Source organism: Nansenia antarctica (assembly GCF_963989245.1).
Source record: "Nansenia antarctica genome assembly, chromosome: 1".
Taxonomy (NCBI): domain Eukaryota; kingdom Metazoa; phylum Chordata; class Actinopteri; order Argentiniformes; family Microstomatidae; genus Nansenia; species Nansenia antarctica.
Genome location: NC_137674.1, coordinates 94421533 through 94441600, shown reverse-complemented (window position 1 = coordinate 94441600; position 20068 = coordinate 94421533). Strand labels below are relative to the sequence as shown.

The 20068-nt window shown below is 42.4% G+C and overlaps 2 protein-coding genes across 4 annotated transcripts in view; one reads left to right on the top strand and one right to left on the bottom strand.

The window, feature by feature from the left end:
• xxylt1 (xyloside xylosyltransferase 1) overlaps nucleotides 1-11003 on the bottom strand; it is a gene marked incomplete at its 5' end in the record, with an annotated part of 36325 nt that extends 25322 nt beyond the window's left edge. Inside the window, 2 exons of the mRNA XM_080540871.1 lie at nucleotides 1086-1233; nucleotides 10485-11003. Coding sequence (XP_080396997.1) covers nucleotides 1086-1233; nucleotides 10485-11003 — 667 coding nt within the window. The remainder of the gene's footprint in view (nucleotides 1-1085; nucleotides 1234-10484) is intronic.
• A 1042-nt stretch (nucleotides 11004-12045) lies between these two features.
• Nucleotides 12046-19560, top strand: LOC308173331 (uncharacterized protein). Of its 3 annotated transcripts, none has more exons than XM_080548340.1 (12): nucleotides 12046-12336; nucleotides 13096-13229; nucleotides 15360-15469; nucleotides 15595-15684; nucleotides 16233-16282; nucleotides 16483-16616; nucleotides 17078-17159; nucleotides 17442-17543; nucleotides 17652-17741; nucleotides 17831-17914; nucleotides 18094-18313; nucleotides 18482-19560. In XM_080548340.1, exons 1-12 carry the CDS (start codon nucleotides 12224-12226, stop codon nucleotides 18764-18766), a joined length of 1494 nt encoding a protein of 497 aa, XP_080404466.1. In that variant the 5' UTR covers nucleotides 12046-12223; the 3' UTR covers nucleotides 18767-19560. The 3 variants fall into 3 exon arrangements, with proteins under 3 accessions (XP_080404466.1, XP_080404465.1, XP_080404467.1); XM_080548339.1 differs by having other exon boundaries at nucleotides 17430-17543; XM_080548341.1 differs by lacking the exon at nucleotides 12046-12336 and adding an exon at nucleotides 12832-12959 and having other exon boundaries at nucleotides 17430-17543.
• The last annotated feature ends 508 nt before the right edge of the window (nucleotides 19561-20068 follow it).

Sequence of the window (20068 nt, the reverse complement as noted above, 5' to 3'; positions counted from 1 at the left end):
TGAGAGATACAAGCAAGAATGAAAACCCACTCAAATAATTCCCCTTATGTGTGTGTGTGTGTGTGTGTGTGTGTACACACCTGAGTCTACATGCCACACCCTTACTGCACAACACTCCAGAGTACTGCACAAACCCTACTCGGTGCCCACTTACTGATGTAGTCATGCTCACCAAGGGTTTGGGAGGGAGAGAGGGAGAGGAGGGAGAGAGGGAGAGGAGAGCGAGAGACTAGGGAAATAAGCCTCTGTGCTTACAGACAGGCAAGTGCTATTCCGAGGCCAACTATCTCTGTTGCAAAGTCTGTTGGGATTCTGACTAAATTAGAAGCAGAGTAGTAATCCATCAGTTGAAACTTAAGATGAAGCTGGGCACCTTGGGATCTACTCTGGAGGCAACTTCTGTGAGTCACAGAGAGTAAAAAAATAGCAGTGGAGTTCTGGTGCATGGTGTAGGCAAATGGCCTAACTAATAAAGCGAGTATGAATGAATTACCTTTATACAACGGTTTGATCAGATCAAGCATTGTGATTGGCCAAGAGGCATTCAAAGCTATGCTTTATTCTCTGATAAATTAAAAACTACAACGCATTTATCCTGTTTACCATACACTGCAGTAATATCTCTGCGCAAACACTTGAATGACAAAGACTTGATTGTCACGCTACCTCACATTACAACTGGTCATTTTGAGAACTACATTTCTGAGCGCCGGGCATAAACCAACACAATCTCTCTCTCAATAAATACTTAAGGCATTGTTTCCTTGTTGACAATTGCCCATGTTGTTTTGTTGTATAAAAGCAATAAGGCACTTGAGTCTGTGCTTTATCTTGCCGGCCCTCTGCTTCAAGTAAGAGCCAACACACCCCTCAGCTGTGACTTTATTCACAATAAAGCATAGCCTCTCGTGCCTTACTGCTTAAATAAAGCATGGCTTGTTTAAAGGAACAGTGATTACCAAAATATCAGAACCACCTAAGAAATACATAGATGATAACTGATAGTTAGCAATTGTGTAGGTCCAGATAAATGACAAAGTGAAACATGAGGGCTACATTTGGAACTGTCAATAAAACATAGTTACCTGCGGGCATGATGTGGTGCATGGCCACAGACAGGAAGAAGATGGAGTCACTGTAGTAAGCCCCGGAGCCAGCGCTGAAGTGCTTCTGCATGGCCTCCACGATGGGGAAGAGCTTCTGGGTCAGGGCTCCCACATCATGGAACTCCACCTTGAACAAGAACAACATATCGTCATGTTGCCCCAGAATTATTGTCCTGATCTTCACTCTATATAAACCCCACCACTAACTACCCCCGGAGCCCCCCGGCCCTCTCCGCTTGTCCCTTCTCCTCACGGGGTCACTCTCACACCTCCCATGATCTTGCCCTGTGCTGCCCCCCCAGGCCGGAGGCTCTCTAATCCCATGATGCACCAGTGTGTGGACTGGCAGAAAAGCAGCAGTGCCTGGTCGGATCATGTGGATGGCCTCTCCAGATTACTGAAAGAGGATTGGAAATACAGTAACCACAGATTCCTCCCTTTATACAGTCTTTTATTTATGCAGGAACAAATATGTTCAAATACATTTCCTATTACGAGCAGGGCTGGGCTCCTCTAGTTAAACACTGCTGTGGTGTCAGCTAGAGGCTGGAGATTAAGCAACATGGGAGACATATTTTAATTAGATGCATACTGGGATGTGCAATAATGTTCTATGAAAGATTAAAGTAAGCCCCCAACAGTATGTTTAGAAATCAAAACAGCCCTGGTCAGCACTGCGGAGCAATATTACACCGTAATATAGGAATGTAGTTTTGAATAACAATCTGTGATGCTTCCCTTTGTGTACAACAGTGAGGTTATGTACACACTAACCACAGTGGCAGTGCAATCACAGAGAGAGAATTACAGACATCACATAAACTCGCTGTTACAAAGTGTACAACTTTTTGTAAAAACCACAATTGAATTTCACCTAATGGGGTTGCTGATTTGGCCATTCCCAAATGTCTTACAGTCGACAGCACCGAGGCACAGAGAACATTCAATGTGAGAGCCTCAAATTAAACATTCATAGGATGTTTATTTCTGGATTGTGCTTGTATATTTAATAGATGAAGTTATTTTTTAAGAGCTTGGGGTGAATCATTCAAAAGATAAACAAAACCGGGGCCAAACACACTCTACCTCTCCCACCAACCCACTAGCATGTGCCTGGTTATGTCTTGAACTGAGCTACCACTGAAAATGCGAAATCGCCTAGTGTAATTTGTCGGCCATTTGACAAACGATTTTGATGCCATTTTGTCACAGTATGTCTGCTCAGTGCTCACCATGTCAATGTCTACACCTCCCCTGCATACTGAAACTAGGCTAACAGTTGATCCGTTTTTATTTACCAGGTACTGGTACTAAGAAATGTGCATTCAAATGAGTGCAGACGTACAGCAATTTCTACACAAACGATTAAGATCAGGTGATGTCTCAGTAGAGAGCAGTGTAGTGCATCCCAAAAATACAACCCACTCTTTCAAACAACAGAACATTGCAAAACAGCAGCTATGATTAGACTTGTCCCATCCTTGTTGTACTGTTGCCATGGCAGTTTTAATGTTTGAGAGAAGCTTTGAATCCTAAGCAACCTGCCATGTGATGAGTAGCCTATGTTGTTTGAAGTACAGTAGACCAACATACAGCACTACTATAGCCGGTGTCAAAGCTGTGTGCTGGAAAACCTTGGTCGTGCATAGGTGAAGTTATGGATGGTGGTGCCGTTTTGAAGTTCCCGGGTAAGCCGTAATGTTTCACTTCAAACTTTTTTAGACATTTTTTGGTCATAAATAAAGCAAGGGGTTGGCCAAGTGAAGCAGCAGACCTGAGATCAAACAGACTGCACAATGACATCCTACTGCATTGTTGTGATTACATTACTATTCATTAGGTCAAAACACAAAATTATTCATAACTGAACCAGGATGATGATAGAACATACTTTTTTAACTCAAGTTATCGGGTCCAAGTGTATAAGACCCTTGATAGTTTCGCTCAACTACAGTACAGCCAACAGGGGGAGATTAAGCTTCCTCACCACATGGAACACTGGGGTAATTAGCTGAGGAAAGGGTGGGGCGTTATCAAATTAAATGGCCGCTCTCCGTATTAGACCCCTTGGGACCCAGGCACAGCTAATTTGGGTTGTCTGAACATTGGGTTGTCTGAAAGACAGCTAAGGGCCCCACAACCTGGCTAGATCACGTAATAACACCATTTAGGCCCCTGGCCACACCAAACAGTGCTATCCAATACTTACGGTGGTGGTTACCACTCAAGGTCAAGGGATCTCATCAGGCTCACCATCCCAAAAGCCTACACTGTTTTCGGCCGCAACTCCTTCCGTTTTGCTGCAGCAAACGATTGGAGCACTTTACAAAACACACTCAAACTCCCATCACTTAATATTTTCAAACAGAAACTTCAACAGATCATAGTTGACTGTTGTTCCAGTTGATTTTTTATTAGCTTATTAGTATTAGGCTATTATTTGATCGGTATCGGCAGTATATCGGCAGATATTGCTCATAGATTAGCGGTGATCGGTGGCAAGAAACAGTAGCGGGGCATCCCTAGTTCTCATGTATTGTTTGTGTTGACCCAGTGTATTTTTGTATGTTTGTATTTATTCTCGCTGGGACCTCTTGGCCAGGTCATCATTGAAAATTAGAATTATGTTATTTTTATTTGATCTAAATAAAGGTCAAATAAATAAATACGGACAGTTTCTTAAGTCACAGCCTAATTCCACAGATCAACTTGGATAGTGATTACATAAGTATACGTTTAGATCAGTGTTCTGATAGTTAAGTGTGGCATAAACCTTGTAGGGAGATACAACATTGAGGTTACAGACTGTAGCCTTTACAACATAGACTATGCCATATGGTAACCAGCAGCTAAAGAGAATGGGTTCAATAAGGGGTGAGGACCATAAGGATGAAGGATAATATTATTGAAAATATTAAAGGTTTCTCATGTCTCACTAGCTTCCAATGGTACTCTTATACAGCCTAGTATTACCGCTGTCGCACAGTGAAAATGCATGGTAGATTCTCAAAATGCATCATGAGAATACTGTTGGTATGATGAAATGTGAGTGACTCATAAGTGAGAAAAAGAAAAAAGACGGTGACATATTTCTAGTCGTCTTGTTGGATAGAGAACGTGCTTTCCTTTCGGAGTGAAACAGCCGCTTTGTATTTTTTTTACATAAATAAATAAAAATCGTACAAATAAAGCTCTGAAAATCATACTAACTATGTGTTTTTGCTACATTAGCATGACACTCCGAGACACAAAACATGAGGAGCAGAGTTGAATGCAAATAAGTGAATAAAAACAGATGTGTATTGGGCCTGTACAGCTGCGGTCTACTGGTTTGAGAGGGGAAGCCCACATTGAACAAAGCTTCCTTTCGGCTTTTCCTGACTTGCTGGCCTGCTCCAGTTCACTGAACAAGAGCCCAGGGTCGCAGACAGTCATCCCTCTACAGCAGGGGTCGGCAACTAAGTTTGGCCTCGGGCCGTTTTTTTTTTTTTTGCCACTAGATGGCGGGCCCGAACATAATCAAAGGCTAATTTAAGTAATTGATTGTTAAAAAAGGTGACACGTTCTAATGCTTTGACTTTTCTTTCGAAAAATGTACACATCGCTAGTCAACTAACACAGCTTGTTTTGTGAGCCTGCTAACAATGTAAAGTAGTGTTCTAGTTAACTAGGTAGCAGTCCAATCCGTTCCGTTGCAGTATTTTTGGCTTGACTAGCGAGTTTGTGTTGTGATTCTCAACAACGTTGAAATGTAGTTTCACCCTTTTCCATATTTTTTAATAATAAATGTGTGGACTGACGATGTAGCGCAGCCTAACTTATTCTAATAATTATTTAACATACTTTTGTTCTGATAATTATTCCCCCCTCCTCCCAGACAAGGTCACATTATTATTGGATTGGTTGTTTGCGTGTCGGGTGAAGTTAGCTAAACATTTAACCTGCTAGCTAGCAAGAGAAACATAATGTCACTCTCCAAAGCAGGTCTAAAGAAGAAAGTTGACGGTGAAAACAGGGCATTTAAAGAGGAATGGACAGCGAACTATACGTTCATCCTACCTGGTTTCATCAATGCAAAGCCGTTGTGAGACTCACATCTTCCGTGCTCACAATGTTCCCTTTCTATACATGCGAGTCGTCCTTTTCGTCAATGAATGTGATAAAGACGCACGAGAGGAATCGATTGATGCATAAAAACCTTGAGAACTGCCTGCGGATTAAAGTGACGTCCATATCACCAGATATCAAGCTCGATATCAAGGTCGAACGCGGGCTCGTTCGCCAGACAGCGCGAACGGGCACGGTTCTTTGCCGGTGTGAAAGCCCTATATGAGGGGTTCAGCGTCAGTGCGCTTCGCTGCCTGATTGTCTGTCCCTGTGTCATTCACTCTCAACATGGATAAAAGTACAATAAGCATTATTCAGGTAGAGGTCGATTCTCTATTCGGACATTATAGGCGCTATATGTGGGACTGTCGGTCCGATATTGTAAAAAAAGATTCTCAAAATAATCTGCTGGGCCAAATATTATTGGTGATGGGCCAGCAATGGCCCACGGGCCGCCTGTTGCCGACCCCTGCTCTACAGTATAAGTGCGAAACGCAATTTCGATCTCTGTCCACACAAGCGTTTTCTCATTGTGCGCAAAAGAATCTCTGGCCACATGGAACCGCCTATTCAGGTACACTGGGCATGCGCGTACTGGTAGACCCAGAACATGATTAAAATATAATTGAGACAGTACCGTAAAATAATAGAAATTCATTCATTCGGTTGTATTGTCAATTCCCGATCAATCTTTTCTCCACTTACATTACGTGAATGAATACATTACGTACATGAATCCATAAGATATGGCATGTTCATCTGTGTAAATTTTGGTTGTATAAAAAGAGATGATGCATAATAAACTTTATGATAATTGTTATAAGTGCCTCTTGCTAAGACGCTAAGATGTTTCTAAGACGATAAATAATATCACAGCACTGGTTTATCAAGTGTAGGCTATTTATAGCACAAGACTTGCGCTGAATGGTTGGGTCGCACACAATGCGCACATAATATATCAATCAATCAAACTTTATTTATACAGCGTATGGATATTACGTGTCTAATGCCTAGAACTTTACTGCACACACTTGTTACTTGCCGCTTTCATAATTGTATTTAGCCTATATAGCACAAGTCATGCATTGAATGTAACCAAGTGCTGAACAGTATTAAGTAAATCACAATACATTTGTGGGTGGCCGCATCGTTATCGGAAAACGCACCCAATCCAAGCCGACCACGCGATACAGCGTTATCGTCTCAGCTCACGAATTCGGTGTAGCCGTGAGGTGCAAACGATATCAAATCTTCACAGTTTCAGACAAATCCGGCGCCATGTAGCCTATGCCTTAGAATTATGTATGTGTGAGCATGGTGGTTAGAGATCGTAATGAACATGGCCCCAGGGCAGTGTGACTGAACTGTTTAGAGAGTTTAGAGTGGTCTCACAGAAGTCTCACAGTTCTCTCACTGAGCAGTCAGGGTGTCAGAGAGTGGACATAACCACTTATGTTGCCGCTCTTCCCAACATGAATAATAAACTAAATTGAGGTGAGGATCTACAGACGTATGTTCACATGTCGCCTGCCTAGGGTAGCTCCCATTAGTGAGCTTGATGTGTTCGTCTGTTGGTGGTGGTGGCTTATATTCATGTATGGATCACCTCAATTCTCAATTGGGCTTGTCAGGAAACATGAGCCGATAGGTTCACAAGAGGAATGCATGATAGACATGTTGCCCACAGAAAAAGCAGCCAGGAGGATCAAATGAATAAAACAGGAGAATCAACATAATTGTTGTTCTGCTACTGTGATTGTCAATTTACATTGACACAAGTATGTGTGTGAGTGACCAATTACAAGTTTCACTTTCCACAGTCTTCCATACAACAAAACATGTTACAAAAGCTGTACTCAGTGTAGTGTTGCTACATCACACCCCATGCTGTGGCTGACAGGAGCTCAGCAGCAATATACTGTATGTCACGGCTTGTCCAGTGCTTGTTATATAGCATTACACTGTATTTACACTGTATTTACTGCTGCGCAACTATGCTATCCAATCCACCTATGCTAAACTGAGCAAACTGCCGCTAAACCCCAAGGCAGAGGCCGGCCTATAAGCTAATGCAGTGCTTCAACATCTGTCATCTGATGATGAGATACTGATCAGGAAACTGCCTGACAGGTGAGGGGGATTTCTGTGGTTAGTTTTTGTTTGTTGGCTTTTGCTCTGTGATGCAAAATAGGGGATAGAGCTACTCAGTAAGCTTAGACAAACTCAGAGCTTCACCAATCACACATGGAGAGAGGAAGAGAAGGAGAGAGAAACAACACAAAGAGAGACAATAATAGCGATATTTCTAGTCAAGGTGAATCTGAGGTCAGGCTTCTATGCTCAATCACAGGTTTTAGCATCCATCAATTCTAGTTAAAGGGCCAAGATAGCTCTCTCTGTTCATTGACCTGAACAGTCATTATGCGCACAAGAAAATGCTCAATATACAGAAGTAGAGGCTAGTGGAGGTAGCAAATAGAGGCCATTCCTCATTTCATTCCATGCATTACAATGACCTTGTCCTCCCATTTCTGCCTCCACCAACCTCCCCTGAAATATAGTTTGTCAAGACTGTCCATAGGCTGTATAGCATAATCCTTTCCTGTGGTTCCCAGTGGCAGAGAGAAAAGGGTTGGGAAAGCTATTTTTAAACAGTGGGATATTTTTGAAAAGCCAATACTGCCCCCTTGTGTTTCACGACAAAACTGTTCACTCGATGCATTGGTAAATTCTCCTGCTGCGCTGCCAAACAAGGCCTGTGTTTATCGAGTTACGGCCAAAAGTCACATCCAGCGTTTCCTCAGCGGCGTGTGTGCGTGGCGTCCCCGTCTTCCCTACTGGAAGCGTTTCTGTTACCGTTCGACTGCGGAGCTGCTACAGCCAAGTTTGTCTTTCGATAATGGCCGTCAATAATATTTTATTTCACTTAATTATAAATGTGTTCTGGGTTCAGTCTCGGTTGTCATCCGTCCTTAATAAGCGGTTCGAAAAGTGAAACGTTATAAGCAGAAAGCAGTCACATCATTTGTTTAATTGTGAAACTGCATGTTTCGATCATGAAGAAAATAGACTGTCTATGTGACAACGTATTATCGTTTTATTTTTTATGTAAGGTAGTTTATATTAGGCTACTTGTCTATTCGCATTTCTTAAATAATAGTAACATGGTTCATTCATTTGTTTTGTTTTCATTCTTTTTGAGTTGGAGACAGGAGAATCAACGCGTTATGTGTTGCTCCGAATCTTGAAGAGAACCTGGGGGTTGTATGTGTGCCGAAGAACGAAAAGAAGAAGACACGTCAGTCAGCTCGCTTCTTGATTGGCTACATTCCATTCCACGTCACAATCGGACTCGCGAGTTGTCAGTTTCACCCACACACAAGAGGACTTTTGATCGTAAATATTGAACACGTTTAATATTTACGTTCGTCGGCCCAGACCATTTTCCGAGCAGATTGTCGGGAGAAATTGACTCTTAACACACCTCACACCACAGGATAATCTTGTAGGATAATCTTTAGAGCCATCCGATAATCAGGCGTTTGCTGTCCTTGGTCGGAAGGGGGGAAATCGGGCCAAAATTGGCCAGATTATCTTTATGTGTGTACTAGGCTTAACAGCTGTGGTAGCCTGGATTCGCAATGACATAGAGACAGGATGGGTTAGTATAGAGCAGAGCTCACTACTAGGAATAACCAAAGTGGATAAAGGTTTCATGAGCCAACTGTCTCAAAAGAAAGTGAGAATCCAAAACATATGGGTGAAACACACCTCAAAGGTGTGGTCGACGGTTCAAAAGAGATTCAGGGGGACAGTTGCCCTCTCTCGAGCTATGCAAATTGCTGGAAATCCTCCCCTCAACTTTAAGAAGTGGACAGACAGAGGTCTAAAGATGATTGACCATGTATTTTGTGATAACACTTTTCAGCCATTTTCCTATCTTCAGGAGATGTTTCTATGACCATCGTGTGACATGTTTAGGTATTTCCAGATAAGACATTACATCACGAATCATAGAGATTGGAACATAATTTAAAAATGTCACTTTCCACAGTAAAAAAACAAACATTGAAACAAATTGTATCAATATAATTAGGCACCAGATACCCACTAAGAACCATGTTTCCCATATTTATAGGAATCTACTAAGGGATTTACTAGACAACACCTTTCATATCAAAAACAAATGGGAGTTGGAGTTAAATCTTATAATTGAAGATGGGGAATGGGACACATTATGCACCGGATGTCACTAAGGTATAAACAGTATGTGGAAGGAGTTTGATTGGAAGACACAGTTCTTTAGGACACCTTTGGAGGTCTCCAAATTTGTAGATACCCCCACGGGGATGTATTGCTGGAGGGGGTGCGGTTTGATTGGTGATCACTCACACATATTCTGGGACTGCCCAAAGCTGGTCTCCTTCTGACAGGAGGTAATTGGGGCGATAGAATTCTGGGAATTTACCTACCATTCAACCGTAGTCACTTTATACTTGATCTGGTTGCAGAGGACATAATGTACTAGGAACCAGATGTATCTGTTGCATGATGACTGCTAGGAAAATGATAACATTGAATTGGATGAAACCACAACCACCTACATTGGCACAATGGAAACAAAAATTAAGAGAGGTATATGGGATGGAGGCTCTGACTGCCCAACTACAGTTAAGGGCAGACCTCTTTCAACAAAGGTGGTCACCCCTAACGATAGCCTGTGTTTTTCATCTGAGAAGCATCCCAAACCCTGTGTTGTACTAGTGGTATTATTCTTATTGCTTGTGGTATTATTTGTTTATCCCTTTCCTTGTTTTGATTTTCAACTCGATGTGTACAGTCCAATATTTGATGATGTGTTTTGTTTATGTTGATATACTGTATATTCTCTGGTATATGTTGATTCTGATGTGCTGTCAAGTGAGGTAATGTGTTTGTGCTGTTATTTGTTCAATAAAAAACGAAGTAAAAAAAACAAACAGATAGTGGAAGTGTTGATTTAAAAATTTTTTGACATATTTACAGATGTAGACATTGAAACTGTAATGTATGCTGGTATGATGGTATTAATGAAATTAAACTCACACGCGCCGCTGAGGTTCACGCGAGGTTGGCGCAAGATGTGTGTTTTTGTCCTTAGGGATTAGGCATATGTCTGTTCTTAACATCTTCTAGCCTAATAGGCCTTATGGCTTATAGCCTATAGCTGGAATGCCTCAATGGGGCAATGCAAGCATACAAATTTACTGAGTGTGGTAATCTAGGATTTACCTCATACTGAAAAGATGCATCCAGGAGCAGTTCGAGGAGCATCCTCTCTCCCAGCTCTCGGCTGCCCTCGTCAGTCACAAAATGGAGGACCAGTATCTCCCCTTCTAGGAATTGGGCATGTTTTACCATGGACAACATGGCGACACGAAACTTCTCCTGCAGGCTCCGGCTCTTGTCCACCTTGGTAAACATCATGAGAGCATGGTAGTGCTGATCGCCCTCCGCCCCACTGTCTACCCTCCTGGCCCTGCCATCCTCCACCTGCTCCTCCTCCTCCTCTCGTCCCTCCGGGGGCAACAGTCTGGTGTCCAAGGAGAGGTCAGCATCATTCCTGTTGGCGTTGTGGCTGGCCTGAGTCTGCTTGATGCGCCTAGTGGTACTGGAGAAATTCTGCCTTTCCGAACCAAAGTAGTAGAAGGCTACAACAGCCAACGCAGCTGCAAGAAGGAGCACAATCTGATAGGACCTGAAAGTACTCATCCTACCCACACTGTTGACTATAATTCTCAGGATACCCATAGCTCCCACATAACAAGCTCAGATATCCTGTTTTTGACGACAATGGGACAATGTGAAGGTGAATCCTGAGTGCATCCTGTGTCCTTCTGGTTTCAGGATGAAGTCATTCATTTGCAAGCCTTATCAACACCAAAACTAGGGTTGAGATTGAGTAGAACGTGTCCTATGAAGAGAAATGATAGACATTATGTCAGTGCAATTTTAGTAACACCATACAGAGGAATAGTAAAGCTAGCGCTTGGTCTGCAGTTTCGTGCAATCAGTGTCGTCATCAATCAACCCTGGATCGTCTCACTTGAATGAACACATGCATGGTTTTGAAATTCTGTGCACATTTTGCGCCACCTTTGCTAGATAGACGGGTTTCCCAGCAATTGCACCATGCAATAAAGTAAAAAACAAAAACAACAACGATAAGAGCATAAACCAAACATGTAGAGAGCACATGTCAAACTCACCGATTGGATGTTTGAGAAGTTGCTCGACTTGCAGAGCGAGTTGTGTGACAAGCAGCTGAGTGGATGCAGAGATTGACGCGTGCTCGCTGCTAAAGATGCCGATAGTAAGCAACAGTTTTTTTTTTTTAAACAAATAAATGCCTCATAAACAATGTGAGGACAGCAACTTATTCCAAAAACCTAGTCGACTTGAAATAAGAAAAACATTAGCACTGGCAACATTAGCACCATGGTTATATCAGACGCTTTGCTTGGCCATACCACTAAAAACATCAGTTCCGGGGTCGTTTCAAATTGGGTTCTCTGCTCGTCTGTGTTCGCTCTTCTTCAGTGGTTTGGTGTGTTGGTGCTTTCATTTTTATTTTTAATTTCAAGGGAAATAATTGTTACTATCTTGCTGTACCTATGAGTCTGTTTTCACTCCAAATAAATGATCGTGGCGTTTTGATGGGGTGAACAATAATATTAGGGAAACAGAAATGATCATACCCCAGAACTAACTACGTCATCCTAGATCTACGTCATCCCGGCCACGCCCACAACACGGTCACGTGATTCACCAGCGTTGTTCTGGCTGCAAATGGCGGTGGTGTAGCGAGGAATTAGCTGGCTAGCACAACTTTAGTGAAAATGAGTACGCTTTTCGTGTTCGCGTAGCACAACACATGTGTTTAAAGTTGTTTAGATAATTTTGGCGTTACACCTATCTTGACTCCTGTGTGCTTCCAAATTGCCAAGAATTTAACGTTAGCCGTGGGGAAAATGACGAACGTTGTTCAAGTGACCAATGTCTCTCCGAGCACCACCTCCGATCAGATGAGAACTCTGTTCGGATTCCTTGGAAATATCGAAGAACTAAAGTTATTTCCGCCAGAGTGAGTATTTCATATATGTATTAATTTTATTAATATCGAGATATTCCATTGTATTTTGCCACCGTTTGGTCATACTTTCGGCGGTTGGCCTGTGAGTAATGGCGCAGGCTAGGCTAACGTGCTTTGCTTGCACGAGTTTTGCGCTCGCGCGCCGCCATTGGCTGTTGTAGCTAGCTAGAGATAAAGGAGCTCGCGCCTAGCTGGGTAGCTAACAGCTAGCTATCCATGTTGAGCAAGGATGACTGAAACCTTCTAATGATTGCCTCCACTAGCTGTTCAACAAAACAGTCGTTTTCTAGGTTAGTTGGCTAGCTAGTAGCTTAATGTTAGTTTTATTCTTTATAACATCTGCATCTCAGCCTGTTGCCAAAGTAGCTAGCTAGTTGGCCTTGATGCAGGGCCTGTCTGCTACCAGGAGCTAATTTCTGTGTTCTGTGCTCTACTGTTTTTCACCTGTCGAATTACTTCTGGCTGCACTGCAGTTAAGGTAGGAAATGTGAGACATCTTGATCCTCTCTCTGACGTTCTCGAGGCAAAGACGAGAAGATTGCCCCCAATAGATTCAGTTTTGTCTCAATTGCTCCCTGGCCAATTGTAAGAGACTCGTATAGATGAGTATATAAGTGAGTATGAATGTAGTTAGCCACCTTACTTTCAGGAAGGTACTACTCACAAAATACAAATCTTCACTAGATCTTCTAGGCATGTCGAGAACCTTTGTTTGTATTTCTTGCACAACATATTTGTATTTTTTTCCAGTGAATCTCCCTTGCCTGTGACTTCACGTGTCTGTTTTGTAAAGTTCCTTGAGTCTGAGTCGGTCGGAGTGTCCCAGCACCTGACCAACACCGTCTTCGTGGACAGAGCCCTGATCGTCGTCCCATTCGCTGAAGGTTGGTTCTTTGTGTCCTGTTTCTACCTCTTTCAAAACACAAAATGTGACAAATAACACAAGGCAACAAACATCATGTTTGTATGTTCAAATCCGTTGCCGTTTTTATAGACCGAAGTTGTTGGCCTGTGCAAAAGTAAGAGTGAATACTACCCAAGGCTTTTCAGATGATGGCAACACAGGGGGTAGTGGTGGTCTAGTGGATAGTGAGTTGGACTTGTGATCGGAAGGTTGTGAGTTCAAATCCCGCCTGAAACCACACCACTACTAGTGTGCCCTTGAGTAAGGCACTTAGCCCTCAGTTACTCCAGGGGGAATGTCCCTGTAATTCGTAATTGTAAATCGCTTTGGATTAAAAGCGTCTGCTAAATGGCAAAATTATTATTAATTATAGGGGGTAGAGGGGGAATATACATGTGTGATCGTGATTTTTCACTCTAGCCTATTTTTTACACTGTTCTCTGTGTCATTTGTGGTTTTCGTAGTGGACAAGGCATTTGCAGAGCCCCCCCTCCTTGCTGCCTGAAAGTGGTCCACTGCTGCCAATGCCACCAGGAGATTAGACAAATTAATGGCTAATCAGGCTCGCGAACACCTCCCCAATGTTTTTCTGCTGTCAAGATTAACTCTCTTTTTTTTCCTCTGTCCAAGGCATCTTTTCATTATGAGGGTAACCATTCAATGATACATTGGCCGTGTAAATGGAGGGCTTTTAGGACTTCTCCCTCAAATCTGAAAACTTCAGATTGTGATATGATCAAAATACGATGAAGGCCTCAATCAGTAGTAGCCTTGCATCTAATAAACAGGAAAAAATGCATGCAAGGTAAATTAACTGATCAGCATTATGCATGCTAGAGTAGATTTGTGCAGCGTAATGTACATTTGGCCTCTTCCAGCCACTGTGAGGAGGCTTAACCTCTGTGAACACACCATTTTGGTTATGATTAGGATGACAATTTCACACTCTTAACTGTTTTTGTTTTGGCCATAACCCTCCCAATATGAATAATTGTCCCGTAATACCCCATATATGTGCATCTCCATCCGCAAATATGTCCACTAACGCTGCAGTTAGAAGTTAGACTCTGCTTGATGTTGCAGTGAAATGCTTTCTATTGATCCTCTCCACATGACTCTGAAAGGGTTCAGTAAGTCACACGTTTAACGGTGGTCTTTCTTTTTGTTGTTGTGTTTTACAGTTCTTTTTCCTGGTTCAGCCAGCCCTATATACCAGGCCCTGCTGAAAATGCCACCAACAGTTTTGTCTTCTGCAGCTTATCCTGTTTCTCTCTCAAGTGTCCTTTCTGTTGTGTGTCTCTCTGTGAAGAAAAGTTGTTTTGATTTGAAATTAGCTTAATTTCAGATTGCACACCCATGGATCATCCCATAAGACTTTTCCCTTTTATTTCACTGTTTTGTTTATTTTCTCTTCAGCATTGGGCACATAGTTAACCATTCTATCTGGGCTTTAGCTGGCAATAGCCATTTATGGAGAAAACCTATTGGGTTCTTTCTGTTAGTGGCAAGTTAAGAAAGAACTGTACAACACTGCACTTGGTGAACACAGTTGCCAGTCAAGTGTTGTGGGCTCTTGTGAACAAAGTAGCCACCAGCAAAAGCCCAGAAAACAGAATTTGGTTGGCCTTTTCTGTTTTGTATTGTAATGGTAAGTGTTGAGCAAAAAAATAATGAACTGTTGACTGCCAAAATCATGAACTTTGTTTTGTGTATCTTGATGTTTTTGTGTGCTTTGTAGCGAAGCAGCCGGCACGAGTCGCTTGTTCATAAAACATCTATTGAAACTTGAGAGCACATCCCACTGGACAACCGGCTGTGCTTGCTTACGTTTGGTTCATGACTTAAAAAACAAGTACAGGTGATAACATCTTGGCAGTGTTGACCACAGTGTGTATTGTGACTTTTTATCGTAGTAGTATTCTGCAGTCATAATTTTTTTTTAAAGTGAGGGACCCAACATTTCAGACAAAACACAAAAATGGAATGTATTTCTTGCTACATATCTGTTGTGGTAAGAGTAGTTAGACTGAGGAGGCTCGTCTGTGAGTCTGTTTTGAGTGTGGTGGATGTCGCCCAAGACAAGCACTGATTCTGTGTTGTCTTTCTCCAGGAGTTATTCCTGACGAGTCTAAAGCTTTGTCACTGCTGGCTCCAGCGAATGCCGTGGCAGGGATGATGCCTGGGGGAGGCCTTCTCCCAACACCAAATCCTATGGGATCAGTAAGGATCTATGATATGTTTATGTGCCATTCCTTAAAAATAATCAAGGGGAAACATTGTTCCCACTATAGTTAGATGTTGTCTTGTGATGAAATGCGTGTCAGTTTGACGTCTTGTTCTTGCAGATGGGAGGCGTACCTATGTCGGTCCTCGGAGGTCCCAACATGGAACAAATGGCTGCTATGGGAATGTCCGGGCACAACATGAACCCTCAGGTTTGACACTGTTACATTCTATTATACAACAGTTAGTTCCAACCAAGTAATTTGATTGGACAAGAGGCATTCCATGAGTGATGATATACAGTATAACAGCACTGGGACTTTTAACTATATGTATTACTCCGAAATGACCGTTAATACAAAGTAGCTAGCCTGCAGATGTTTGTGTTCAGGTCCAGTTGCAAAACTATTTTTTGTTGACGGAGCCAAAATAAATGATTAAATAAACAAACAAATCATAATCTGTTGTCACTTATTACTGTTAACTAATAAATGGCGCTGTAGAACTGTTGTATAAAAGCAATATCACACGAGAGGGAGTGCTGTTATACTGAATATCAGCACAGCTGTGATTGTCTTCGGTACTTGTTCTGCGGCCTCGTACCTACGACCAAATCACAGCCGTGCTGATATTCAGTAAAACAGCACTCCCTCTCGTGTGATATTGCTTAATTAGTCACAATGCCTCTTTCATTACCATTTATTTGAATTTTATCCTCAGTGCATTTCCATTGATAAGCTCTTGTACTTCTCTCCCTCAGGCCCTCTCTGCTGATTTCCTGAAGCTTATGTCATCTATGGATCCTACTAAGTAAGTTTCCCTCTAATTCTACCCAGTTTTAAGATTTGCATTAAGCCCATATCAACCGGTGATTGCTGGTGCTGTTCAAGATTAAACATTATTTTGTGTGTGGACTTATTCCTAAGGCTTGGACTGTCATTCATATTACATTCCCGCAGTTCAATGTATCATTATAGGTTTAGCCTATAATTGAGTTTTTGCTGTTACAGGATGAATCCAATGGCTCATGGGATGAACATGAATGCGGGTATGAAGGCTGACGCCTCCAATAAGGAGATCGAGGAGGCCATGAAGAGGGTCAGAGAAGCCCAGTCACTCATATCTGCAGCTATCGAGCCAGGAAGTGAGTTCTCATGACATTACACTGCTAAGTCAACTCATAGGGTGCGATCAGTGGCTATATGCTAACCTGTCTACCTAAGTAGAATTCTGGTATTAGCATCTTCTTCTTTTCTCATTTGAAAACATATTCATTCAGAGGACTAGCCAACTAACTTGGCTTGCTAGGTTTTGTGCAGATGGAAACAGCATTCATTTAAACATTTGATAAATAAAACATTTGATTAAATGTAATTAAGGCACTTGAGGCAGTGGTATATTGTGAGTATACATTTACATTTTAGACATTTAGCAGATGCCTTTATCCAAAGCGACAGTACATTTGTCTTAAGTATACAACAGCTAAGGGTTATATACCATGGCCATCTCGTGCCTTATTGCTTAATTATGTATACTGAGCTGTCTGTGTTTGACAGATTGAGTCTTTTTAGTTTGAGTAACTTGACCTTGTGAATGACCTTGCAGATAAGAAAGAGGACAAGCGCAAACATTCCCGCTCCAGGTCCAAATCAAGACGGAGGAGATCCAGGTCACGCTCACGACACAGGTGAGCTGCTGCTAACAGATCACTGATGAATAAAGTCATTAAGGAAATGTGTTTTCATCAGTTAACCCTAACCCATAGGCATATTCATGATGTATATATAGTTGTCACACAAGGTGCCTAATGTGCTTAAAGTTTAGTCATGTGACCTCCGTATGAACCCTGAGTTGAGCATCAGCACACCACGGTGAAGCTTTCCATTGTTAATCTGAGCCTAGTAGTTGAAAGGAACATTCTCAGATCTCAGGTTAAAAGTGTTCGTCCTGGTGGCAGGCGATCAAGTAGCAGATCTCGGCGGAGGTCCAACTCGAGGAGCAGGAGGAAGTCCAAGAGTCCCCGGAGGAAGAGGTCTCACTCCAGAGACAGGGGCAGACGCAGTAAATCCAGGTTGGTGTTGGATCTGTTTTGTTGTACCTACACTGGGACATACAGAGGTCCACTTTGAAATGGCTTTTTAATTGTCGATTGCTCTGATGTTTTCTGTGCCTCTTACAGGGATAGGAGGAAGGAAGAGAAGTCAAAGAAACGCTCTAAGACCCCTCCCAAGAGCTACAGCAGTGCCAGGAGGTCTCGAAGCATCAGTCGGTGAGTGTGGATTCCATAACAGGAGCGGTTGAATGAAGGGAATTGTAATGGAGTCTGATCATCAGTGTTGATTTTCTTGTCTTGAACAGGAGACGCAGGCGAAGCCGCAGTGCATCTAGGTCACCAAAGAAGTCCCCAAAGAGGAAAATGTCCAGGTCCCCTTCCCCAAGGCGGTGAGTGTGGTTCAGTCCCCCGAATCTGTCACTGATGAAGGAGACAACACAAAAAGTGTTAGTTTGTGTGTATTTAGCCGTGATTATTAAATGGCTAACTGATTGTTATTATGTATGGGCACCTTTCTGTATTTAAAACCATAGGCCTCTATACTGAACATTCTACACGGTCCCCACAGGCACAAGAAAGAAAAAAAGAGGGACAAGGAGCGAGAGAAGGATCGGGGCAGAGAGCGAGAGCGGAAAGAGGTCAGGGACCGCAGTAGAGAAGAAAGGGAGCGCTCCTCCAGCAAGAAGAAGAAGAGCAAGGACAAGGACAAGGAGAAGGAGAAGGAGAAAGAGAAAGAAAAGGAACGTGACCGGGACCGCAAATCTGACAGCGAGAAAGGAGACGTTAAGGTCTGAAGGAGGAACTACTGAATGTCCCTCAAGCATGCAGAACACATTCTAAACTCATCGTACATTACTAATCAAATCAGAATGTTTATTTCTCTCTTATGATCAATCTCATGTACTACTTGATTATTTGAATTGCTCAACTGAAGCCTGTCCTCTCTACTCTCACAGGTGACGAGGAACTATGATGAGGAGGAGCAGGGTTATGATAGTGGAAAGGAGGAAGAGGTGGAGGAGGAGGAGGGGGAGGAGGAGGAGGAGGAAGAGGAGGAGGAGGAAGAAGAAGAAGGAGGTAGGAAGAGTGACTCTGACTCTGCCTCATCCCCAAAGGCCCAGGAGGGTGAGGAGTCCCCGGATGTTGAGGAGTCCCCGGAGAAGCCTGTGGTAGAGGGCGCGAAGAAGTCCAAACAGAACGGAGACGACCACCATCAAGAGGATATGGAGATGAGCGACTGAGCACGCCCAAAGAAACCCCACCTCCTGACAATAGGGATCACTCAAAACCTCCACCAGCTCTCTTCCCTACTCTTCTTTAGTTAAATGCAACACTATTATGGGCCTGATCTCTTAAACAAATACTTGCAGGGCATTTGTAGTCGGGGTGCAGTTTTTGCATTTTAGATACTCTCCATTTCTCTCTCTAGGTGGGTTAGGAGAAAATGTTGTTCTGTTTGGAATAGCCAGTTTATTTCTGTAGTGGACAGAGTGACCAGTGAGCATGTGTAGGAAGTCTGTCCCTGATCATTTTTGTAATAAAATTAAAACTTCCACATAGAATAACAATAAAAAATGTTTTTAAATTTTCACATTGCTGTACTTTAAGTTGAAGGGCCTGATTGATTGAATGTGACATGTTTTCAAAGCAGTTTCTATTTTTGTCGTCAAGTATTTTACTCATTTTGAAAGTAGAGGAATTGTTCTGTTGTTAATTGTTCTATTGTTAATGACTCGCTGAAATGAATATATGTAAACCTTTTACATGACAGGATTTGGTCCCTTGCATATTCAGACTGTTAATCATTTTACACCCTGTACCATTTTGTTTTTGTTGCCGTGCAGCTCTTCTTTCAGCCCTGATAAATTGCTCTCTTGAGCACTCGATACTGTTGTAATTGTAGCCACTTCTCTTCCACCATGACAATATATACTGTAGATTTGATTGGAATGAGTGTTTGTTTATTGGGAACCCCCTGTACTGTCTGCGAACTGTTTTACATTGGAAAGTCTATAATAAAACTTGGTTAAAACTTGGTCTGGCTTGACTGGCTGTGTGATGTACTGTTCTATTGTATCACCGTTTCAGTAGTTGTCAGAGTAGTGCAGTATTGGGACATCCATGATAAAGTAAACAGTTATTTTAGATATGTGGACTTTATTCAGTACATTTTTATATGAAAATAGTGTGGCAGGCTTATACAAGGTTTCTTGCTGTACAACTAGCATTTATATGCATGAATACTTAAAAGTGTATACACCAGGTCCAGGCAACTAAAGCAGTGAAGAGGAGGATGAAAACACAACAGAATGTGAGGGAGCACACTTTCATGACCTACACTAACCAGTAGTGAGGCACGGAAGCATGACAGAAAAGTGTATTATAACTTGGCCACAGTATGTCTAGTCCACAGCTCAATGTGGGTAGAATTAGTCCAAAGAAAGAAACATCTTTCCATCATGATGAATGTTGTAGCAGAGTCTTGACATACACAGCACCATAAACGAGCACCAAATCAGGCAAGTCCTAGTTCATCTGTGAGG

Bases quoted from the DNA above. Each gene is read 5' to 3' on its own strand.
- LOC308173331 (XM_080548339.1), top strand. From the start codon at position 12,224: ATGACGAACGTTGTTCAAGTGACCAATGTCTCTCCGAGCACCACCTCC. The intron at 13,230-15,359 runs GTTGGTTCTTTG...GTCTTTCTCCAG, and splicing joins CGTCGTCCCATTCGCTGAAG to GAGTTATTCCTGACGAGTCT. The intron at 18,314-18,481 runs GTCTGAAGGAGG...CTACTCTCACAG, and splicing joins GCGAGAAAGGAGACGTTAAG to GTGACGAGGAACTATGATGA.